This window comes from Equus przewalskii, unplaced genomic scaffold (genome assembly GCF_037783145.1).
Source record: "Equus przewalskii isolate Varuska unplaced genomic scaffold, EquPr2 ChrUn-13, whole genome shotgun sequence".
NCBI classification, from domain to species: Eukaryota; Metazoa; Chordata; class Mammalia; order Perissodactyla; family Equidae; genus Equus; species Equus przewalskii.
The window spans coordinates 8,676,826-8,686,575 of record NW_027228750.1 but is presented as its reverse complement, the minus strand read 5'-3'; the positions used below and the strand labels follow the sequence as shown (position 1 = coordinate 8,686,575).

The window sequence follows — 9,750 nt, the reverse complement described above, 5'->3', positions numbered from 1 at the left end:
CACAGGCCCTGCCTCTTTCTCCACCCCCTGCAGCGAGGTGCCCACTCTCGCCAACACTAGCCCAGGCGAGCCTCTCTTGGGAAGTGCTAAACCCTGTTTTTCCCTTTCTCCACCCAAAGGGAAGCATCTTGGATACTTGATTCTTCAGGACCAGAGGGGAGCACCTTTCTCCCTTCGCTCTCTCCTGCGAGAGCGCCCTCCTGGACTAGAATCTGTGTCCCTGCCAGCAGGCGTCCCCTCCTGGGCTTGAGATTCTCTCCCAGTTGAATGTGGCAACATGCCCTCTGGTAGAGCAGGACACTGAGCTCTGATTGTCCCTCCCCCTGTGGGCTCTGTCCCAGGACTGGTTAGAGGTGGGCTCACATGGGCCGGTTTCCCTCTGGTTCGAATGAGCCAGGGCATGGGAGGAGTGTCTTACTCCTCATTCACACGGAGACCTCAGGAAGCCGCTTGGCTTTTCAGGAGGCACAGGCTCAGGCCCACCCACAGGGAGGGTGTGGGTTTTGGCCCCTCTGAGGAAGCCATTTCCACTCCCCGAGGGCAGACCCCCCTCTTGGTCGGCTCTGTAACCCCAGAGCCCATGTTAGCATCTGGCCTGTGCCAGCAACTTGGGGAAAGTTTGAGGAAAGAATGAGCATGCCATCAGGTACACCCCTAGGATCGTTAACCGGGCACACAGGGAGGACTCATCATCTTCTCCTGCTTGGAATCACAGGATAAAACAGAGAATTCAGGGCGTGCACGGAAAATTACTTCAACTGAAACTCTGCAGGTAACTGGGTCACAATTATTATCATTTTGGGGAGTGGGGGGAAGTCGGGGGGCCTCTGACTTGGCCCTCCTGTGGGCTTGGTTCCACCTTGAATTGTCCCCACTCTTTCCCTCCTCCTTCCTTGGTTTCTTGAGCATCTATTGTGCACCAGACCACCTGTGAGTTTATACCATTAAAAGGGCACAGCCGTGGCCCTTGAAGGGTTTACAGCCTGCAGATGGATTTTCATCCTAGGCTTCATCTGTCTCCACTTTGTATAGCATATTTCACCTTTTGCTAGGGAATTTCACGTATTATCTTATTTAATTCTCACCGTAACCTTGGGAGCTTGGTGTTATTTGTTATTTCTCTTATATTTATATTTATTATTTCTGTTAACAGCAGAACAACAGGATGGGGTGGGAGGGAGGGGGCTCAGCCAAGGCCCCTTGGGTTCAGAAGAGCAGAAGCAGTCATCCTGAATTCCTAATGAGGATGGCTATCATTCTCTCCGCACGCGTCTGACTGACGCCTCAGCGATGGCAGCGAAGCAGCATTCATTAGCCGGTGACATTTCCCAGGCAGCCTTTTACCTCCGCTTCCCCTGAGAGGCGATAACAAAAGTTTGTCAGATCTTCCTTTTACCCATCTCCCCGGCTCCCTGCCACCCCCAGTGCTTTTCATCCCTGCGTTTGAGGGCAAACGTTCTCCTGTCTCTAGGACGTGCTGCTGGGCAGACGCAACGGTCTCTGGAGAGCCCAGGGCGGCTCACTTCAAAGGGTCTTTGGAGCGCTCCACTCCGGGTGAATGCATTTCATTTTTTAGGAGGCTGCAATCAGCTACTGAGTAGGACAGGGGAACCTTGAGCGTCTCCTTCTCTCCCCATCCCCAGGACCTAATAAGGAGGGAGAGGGCATAGTTTGGGCCTGGGGAGAGGGCTGGGGCGGAGCCGTGTCGCTGGTAGGAGGGGCTGTGATCCTTAGTCAGCAGCCGGTGAGGAGGTGGGCCTGAGCAGGGGGCGGAGCCTGAGGGGGGCAGGGCCTGCGGGGGGGCGGGGCTGGGCCCGGGCGGAGGGCTGGGCGGCGTCCGGGGGCTAGGGGAGCCGTTCAAACCCACGCCGGGGCGGGCCTTCCGGGATGCTTGCGAAGGGCGGTCGTTTGAAGGCTCAAGTGTTCCGCCGGAGAGCTTGTGAAAGGGACCGAGGCCGGCCGTATAAGACACCTTCTGAGCAGGGGTTGAGGAGGGGCGTGGTTCCTGCTCTCCGTGCCGTCCTGTGATCCTGTCCACCAGGCAGAGCAGCCCCCGGGAAGGGCTGAGGCTGGGAGCGCGCTCGAGGCCAGGCCTCAGCTGTGCCCCTCCCCAGGCTGCACCTCAGGCCCGAGAGCCCGCACCCATAGCGCCTTCAAGGGTCACCTGCAGTCATGCTCCTCATTCAGGAGGGTCTGGCTCCAGCCTTTGGTCTAGGGTTTGGGGGAGAGTGGGGGTGGGTGAGAAAGAAATCTTACCAGGGCTATGGAGTGGCTTAGTTTGGTCTCTCTAGGGTGATTGGGAGGAGAGCTTGAAGAACCAGTTCATTAATTCAACAAATATTTATTGAGCACCTGCTATGTGCTGTGACAGGCCCTGGGAATATAGCAGTGGACTAGACAGACAAAAATCCCTACCTTTGAATTGAAGATTTTTGTGAGAAATTATAGGTAATAATTAGGTACAAAGGTGATTATATATGGTGTATATATATGTCTATGTATTTATTTATTTATTTCTGGTTAGATGGTGACAAGGCTGTGACCTGGGGCTGCTGTGCTGAGATTGCCCGCCTCAGGGGCACGAAGGCCATCCAGCAGAGGCAAGCAGAGAGCATGAGGGACAGAGGTGAGGAGTGCTCTGAAGGTGTGTTTGAGTCCCCAGACTCAGCAGGCCTACAGTCAGCTCTCCCCCTGCATTTCTCAGTCACGTGAGCCTGTGAAGGCCTCTCTTTTGTTTTGGTTGTTCTGCCGCCTGCAACTGAAGGTGTCCTGCCTAGTGCATTCCTGCGCCAGCTTGTGCACCCTCAGGGAGTGCCTGAGCGAGCCGTGGGGGAAGGACAATGTCCAGAGCGGAGAGAGGGCTGGGCAGGGCCCTCAGGAGATGAGCTGCTGACCAAGCCAAGAGAGCACGGTGGGGAGCCTTGTGTGTGGGTGGCAGCTGTTCCAGGCCACACTGCATGGGCAGGCTTGGGCCCAAGGTTGTCCCAGAGGTCCTGCAGAGCATCCCTGAGTGGCCTCTGCATGGATGTGGACCCAGAAAGGCTGGTGCAGTGAGCGGTGCTCCACCCTCGGCCTCTGATGTCTCAGAATCTCGGGAATGATGCTGGCCCGTGCGATGGTACCACCACCTCTTGTCTGCATGTGTGTGAAGGTGAATTGAGGGTGACAGACTTGGGGGTTGGGTCTTTGGGCAAGAAGTTGGGAGGATAGGACAGTTGGAGCACCATCTATGTCTGACCACTCTGATTTGGCACTCCCTTCATTTGGGATGCCTGCAACTCTCCCCAAGTATGTCACAGGGAGAGGTTACTTAACTTTTTGAAGCTTCAATTTCCTTATCTGTAAAGTGGTGATAATACCTACCTATGGTGGCTGTTTTAGATGAGATGAAACAACACGTGTGTGAAGCGCCCAGAGGCAGCCGCTGTTGACTGAGCACGGTGCTATTCCAGTCCTACTCCTTTCCCTGCCCCACATCCACTAATTCTATTTTCATGCTGTCTTTGAAATAAGTTGCCTTCTGCTTACGGTCATGGTCTGACTTGGATTGCTAAAGGTAAGTTCTACACTTATTGGGGCAGTGTTAATTGGTCCAAAATAACAGCTCTTAAAGAGCAATAATTCCTTTCATTTGTGTAGTGCTTTATAGCCATAAATTACTTTTAATAACACTCCATCATTGATTCCTCCCAACAGCCTGATGAGACAGGTGTAATTCTGTCCATTTTTTAGATTTGGAAGTAAGCTCAAAGAAGGTGAGTACAAGTATAAGAATCAGAGAAACAGGAAGTCACAATGGACCTGTCTCTAAGAGAGGGCAGGTCCTAAGCAGCCACTTCGGCAGCCTGTGGAGGTCCTGAGGAGCCTACAGTTTGGGTGAGGGAGGGCAGCTGGAAGTACTCAGGGCCTGCTCCTTATGGTGGGGGAGGGGGAGAAGGCGAGAGGTGGTCGGAGGGACAATGCCACCGCATTTGCTGTGAGGCGGGTATTTTTTATCTCCTTTTTCCACATAAGGAGACTGAAGCTCGGTAAGGCCAAAGTCACAGAATTAGTAAAACTCAGCCAGGTCTTTTGATTCCAAGTCTAGAGAGCTTTCCACTCAGAAACCCTTAAGGTTTTGAAACGTTTTGTGGTTTCTGATTTATTAGGGACTTTTTTAAAAGAGTGGTGAATAGACACAACTGTCAGTCCAGACTTGCAGAGTTCTTTGCAAAGACAGCCGGCATGATATGGTGGAAAAGAAAACACAAGATTTGGAAGCCTTCTGCAAATTGTAGCACCCTCTGAAATGTTTTTGTTGTTTCTCTTACATTATTTGCGTATTTTTGCTGTGAAAATTTAAAGGGACCTGTTTGCTCTTTCTGTGTCCTTGCTCAGTGGCTACAAAGTGTCTGCTACACAGTAGCAGCTCAGTAAATGGTAACTTTTGGAATGAATTGGAATGAAGCCAAGGGCCTTGCTCTGTGTTCCTACAACGGGGGTTCTCTCAGCCAGCTGCCGACAGGTCCTTCCCTCCCTGAGGGCAGTGGGCATATCTTTCCTTTTGTGTTTCGCACTGCATCCCCTGGGCAGCCCTGTCCTGTCTTCCCCTGTCAGTAGGTCACCTGTGTGCTCTGCTATAGGCAACAGATCTCATTACAAACAGGAGGCTGGGCAGATGTGCAGTGAGAGAGGCCCCCATAGCCCATCTCCCTGGATTGCTTGGGAAGAAATAGATGACTCAGTGCTGGCACACAGGGACCGGGATGCCAGCCCCATTGGCAGCAGTGGCATGGGGAGTGGAGGGCTTGCTTCTGCAGTCCCCATTCCCTGGCACCAGCCTGAAGGCCAGGGCCTGCTTCGTGGGCATCAGAAGGTTATGAGCAGGCCTCCTCACCCTGTGGGGATAATTGGATTAGCTAAAGAAAGAGTGGCTCCCTTCTGCCCTGCTCTGTCTGTATTCTTCTCGGCAGGACCCTGGGAAGAGAAAGTCTGGGGCTGCAGGCTCTGGGCTCCTCCCTGACCTCTGGGGCATTGGGTCAGCCTGGGGTCTTATTATCCCACTCTGTTCGCAGCATGTGAAACGGTAAGGCCAGCATGTGGCCCCACCGCTGAACATAGAGTCAGAGAATAAGAAAGCAGGGGCCTTCAGAGAACCAGCCTCCCTGTTCCCAAAACGTGCCAGGCCTATCTCTGTGACCAAAGCCCTGCTCCCCTACTCAGGCAGAGGCTGTTCTGGTTAGGAAGCTCTGGGCAGATAGCATGGTGGGACACACATTTTGGCATCAAAGAGACCTAGATTCAAATCCTTCTCTGCCGCTTCCTGGCTGTATGCCCTTGAACCTCTCTGAACCAGTTTCCTTACATAGCAAAATGGGGTTAATAATATCTACTTCAGGGGGCGGATGTGAGGGGCAAAGGGTCTCTCTGTGGGGAGAGGTTTTGGTATAAAGGATTATGATGACGTGCCTCCCAGAGGGCAGAATGTGGGCATGTGGACTCTTTTGTCAAAGACGCTTGGGATCCTGGGCAAATTCTTTTTGCAAAGTCTCTGTGTAAATAAAGATTGGTGTCACCTAAAATCAGAGTGCTGTCACCATTCTGGCATCTGAGCTAGTGTGATCCTGTAAAACAAATGCCACACCAGCCAGTGAGCAAACTGCCCACCAGATCCCCATTCTGGAACTGGAGTGGCACAGACCTTCAGTGCGATCCCTTGTGTGTGAGTCTAGGAGCTCCTCCCGACATCTGGTCAACACCACTTGCTTGGGCGTGAGGGGTGGGCACAGAATTGGAGAGTGCCCAGAAGGGGAGAAATTGGAAGGGAACTTAGAAAATTGTGAGGAAGACACTCCAAATCCCACGACCCTGAGTCTCAGGCCTGGGACTGGCGTGCACGCCCAGGCCTGGGGGCAGCAGTATCTGTGTGAAGCCCAGGCTAGGTCTCTGCCCGACTCAGGGCTAAAGTGGAGCTTGGGGTTAAAGTGCAAGAAGGGGATTGAGGTTGATAGAGCAGGAGGGGGACTTAAAGATGACTAAGTCCAGCTTCTTAGGGCACAGGCTTTCTCTCACACCAGCTCATTTGTTTGGCCGTCATGAAGGGGAAGTCATGTGGTGGCATCTGTGGCTGCAGCACCGTGTCTTGCCGAGTTGAGTGGAGCTGTGAGTGCCCTACTGACCAGGGGCATTGACTCGCCTTTGAGGTGTGGCTGGATGTTGGGTATTGGGCCTCAGGAAGGCACGGGGCCTCCTTACTCGAGGGGATAAATGGGGAGGGACAGAGTGGAGAGTGTCTTTTGCACCTTTTGGGGATTCCCAACTCCATTCCCTCATCCTAGGAGCTTGGCGGGCTGAGCAGGGTCCTTTCCCAAGAAGGCAGTTCCTCAGGTGGGCCTGCCCCAGCCACCCTCCTTGGTTAGGCCTCTGGACACATGACTTAGGGCCCTGCTCCTTCCGCCCCAGCTCCCCACAACCTGCTGGTCAATTCCTGAAGATTCAATGGGAGCTGAACCTTGAGGCAGGTGGACATGTCCATTTCCATGGAGCAATCCTCCAAAGCCCTGGTGTATACTCACCCCACACCTAGGACCCCCAGTTTCTGCACAAATTCATGGAGACTGGCCAAATGAAAAACATCTTGGAATGTTTCTGCTTGTCCATTGTCCAAGGAAGGGACGGAGGAGCAAGAGGGCCAGGCAGGCGCTGCCTTACCAGGCTGCGTGGACATGATGGGACCCCCGGGGAAGAGTGTTCCTGCCGAGGGGCTTGCTACCTGGATCCTCTGCAAGACAGACCCCTCAAGTTCCTCTCCCCCTCCTGCTAATTCCATCAAAACCTCTTGGTTAGTGGAAAGAGCACTAGACTAAGTGAGTAGGAGATTTGGATTCCAACGGTGACTGTTACTGTTCTGGGTGACCTTAGGTAGGTCTCTGTCCTTGTTTTGCTCATCTGAACATCGAAATGATAATCAAATCTGTTCAACTGGTTATTTTGAGATGCAGTGAGATAATGTAGGTAAAAGAGCTTTGGAAAATTTGTGCAATACTACACAAGTGTAAGGTATTATCATTAAACAACTCTGAGCTCTTGCTTATTGCTCACAGCGATCTTTGGCCTTTTAATACACTTCCTCTTAGGAAGTCCAAAGCCAGGGTCATCTTTAATGAGAACATTAAAGATGGAATCTTGTTAAAATGCAGATTCTGGTTCAGTCAGTCTGAGGTGGGCTCAGATTCTGCATTTCGTTGCTCCCAGGTGATACCAATCCTGTTGGTCTTGGGGACCACTGGTGAGAAGCAAGGGACTGGGAGAAGTATCCCCTCGCAGGAAAGGAGACTGAAGTCTTCCTAGAGTTGGTTGAGAAGAAACAGCTCAGAAAATACAGCAGAAGTACGGGTTTATTAAAACAGCTGGCAGTCAAAGATGGCCTGTTGGTCACAAAAGATAAACTTTGGTCTTTGGAAAAACAGAGAGCAAGAGGCAAGAAGAAGGAAGAGAGAGACTGGGCGGGGGAGGGTGACAAAGAGACAGAGAGAGAGACAGAGAGACACAAGGAGACTCAGGGAGCCAAGAAGCCTTGGACAGATCACTTCCTGGACTTCTCTGCAGAGCAGCCACCATTGGTCTTACTAAGAGAGTCTGTGCTGCCCATTCTTGAACCCATGCTGTTGAGGATTTTGTCGATTTCTCCTGGGATGTTTTGCTTCTCCTCATTCTCAGTCTCCCGATGGTAGAAGTAGTTAAAGTTGGAGACAATGACAGGCACAGGGAGGGCAATGGTGAGGACCCCTGCAATGGCACACAGAGTGCCCACAATTTTCCCTCCTGGGGTGGTTGGGCACATGTCTCCGTAGCCCACAGTTGTCATGGTGACCACTGCCCACCAGAAACCATCAGGAATGCTAGAGAAATGGGACTCTGGCTCATCTACCTCAGCAAAGTAGATTGCACTGGAGAAGAGAATGACTCCAATGAAGAGGAAGAAGATGAGCAGCCCCAACTCCCGCATGGAAGCCTTCAGCGTCTGCCCCAGGATCTGCAGCCCCTTGGAGTGGCGGGAGAGCTTGAAGATGCGGAAGACCCGCACCAGCCGGATGATCCTCAGGATGGCCAGGGACATGTTCTGCTGGGCGCTCGGCTCTGTCTCCTGGACAAGCTCTGTGATGAGGGTTGCAAAGTAGGGGATGATGGAGATGATATCGATAATGTTCATGATGTTCCTGAAGAAGTCAGTCTTGCTGGGGCAGACCACAAACCGGACCACCAGTTCAAAGGTGAACCATACGATGCAGGTGGACTCTACCATGAAGAAAGGGTCAGTGAACATGGTGTGGGAAAGGAATGTCTTGCTTGTGTTGAGGCTGGGGTCTCTTACCACCTTCAGCTCCCTATCCTCCCGGAACTCAGGTAGTGTCTCCAGGCAGAAGATTGTGATGGAGATGACCACAACCAGCACAGAGACCACTGCTACACCACGGGCAGCACTGGAGCTCTCAGGATACTCGAAGAGAAGCCAGAACTGCCGGTGGAAGTCATTGGTGGGGAGCAATGTTTCAGGGTCTTTGATGAAGCCTTCGTCCTCCCGGAATTGGTCCATGGCCTCGCTACCCAGCTCATAGAAGGAGATCTCATCAGCAAAGACATCGATAGGGACATTGGCTGGGCGCCGGATTTTTCCACCAGATTGGTAATAATATAGGATTCCATCAAAACTGGGCCGGTTCCTGTCAAAGAAATACTCATTTCTCATGGAGTCGAAGAACTGCATCCTTTTCTCCCGGTCTCCCAGGAGGGTCTCTGGGAACTGATTGAGGGTTCTGAGTTGGGTTTCAAATCTCAGCCCAGCGATGTTGATGATCACCCGCTGGTTCCCTTCATTCAAGACCACTGACTCAGGCCCTGGGGGATCCACATAGTCTCCTGGGAGCTTAGAGAAGGTCGTCTCATGGTTGGTGCTGTCACTGATGAGGATCCTCCAGTTGGAGAAGGGGCTGCTTCCAGACTGGCCTTTTGGGTTGGTTGGGTCAAAATCTGTGGCATAGTCTGGCTCTTCCTGGATTTCATCTGAGTTATCAAAATTGACCAGAGCAACCTCCATTTCTTTCCAGCCACGCGCATCCATCGTAGGGGAGTCAGGGAAGCAGCATGAAGACTCTCAGTCTTCCCCGCCTGCTGCAAGCTGTGGAGAGGAAGAAGGTCATCAAACAGGAGCTGGGACACAGCTGGCTCTTGATCATTGAGGTAAGGTGTACCAAGGGAGTCAAAAATGATTTATTTTTAGCTTGGGAAGGAAGCTTGTGGTTGTTTTGACAACATTCATCCATTGAAATCAATTTGTATCCCAAGTCTGCACACACTAGTAACTAGAAGAAATTGCAAAGAAAGAGCTTGGCTGAGAGGGGAAAACTTTCTCCAGCCAAAGACCCTCTCCATACATGATGGCAGAGAGAGGCCATAATGGGAGAGGAAGTAAACATTTCTTAATAATAAAACGTATAATTTGGTATTTGGATGAAGTCCTCCAGTTTACCCAACACTTTTCCATGCCCAGTCTCATCTTTAACTCCCTTCTTTCTCTCACCTTTGACATCAGTCCCGCGTGTATCCTTTTGGTTATATCTTAAGATGTATCTAGAATTCAGCCATTTCTCATCACCTACAGCAGCTGGTTGGGCAACCAACAGCATCCTCTCCAGCAGTGACTATCTGTGCCTTATCCCCTCCTCTGTAAGTAACTTCCAGGGTTGTTCTGAGGGTACATTAAATGAGGTG

At 51.9% G+C, this 9,750-nt stretch overlaps 1 protein-coding gene and 1 long non-coding RNA gene across 3 annotated transcripts; both read right to left on the bottom strand.

Annotated features, from left to right (window-relative positions):
- Positions 1-1,106: 1,106 nt before the first annotated feature.
- On the bottom strand, positions 1,107-2,104 carry LOC139081571 (uncharacterized). 2 transcript variants are annotated; one of them, XR_011536692.1, is made up of 3 exons: positions 1,868-2,065; positions 1,524-1,646; positions 1,107-1,355 (listed from the first exon to the last, which is right to left on the bottom strand). It is a non-coding gene; the product is annotated as an uncharacterized lncRNA (long non-coding RNA). The 2 variants fall into 2 exon arrangements; XR_011536691.1 differs by lacking the exon at positions 1,524-1,646 and having other exon boundaries at positions 1,973-2,104.
- Positions 2,105-7,564: 5,460 nt separating this feature from the next.
- KCNA10 (potassium voltage-gated channel subfamily A member 10) lies at positions 7,565-9,152 on the bottom strand. Its single transcript, XM_008528148.2, has one exon. The coding sequence runs from the start codon at positions 9,098-9,100 to the stop codon at positions 7,565-7,567; it is 1,536 nt and encodes a 511-aa protein (XP_008526370.2). The 5' UTR covers positions 9,101-9,152.
- Between the last annotated feature and the right edge of the window lie 598 nt (positions 9,153-9,750).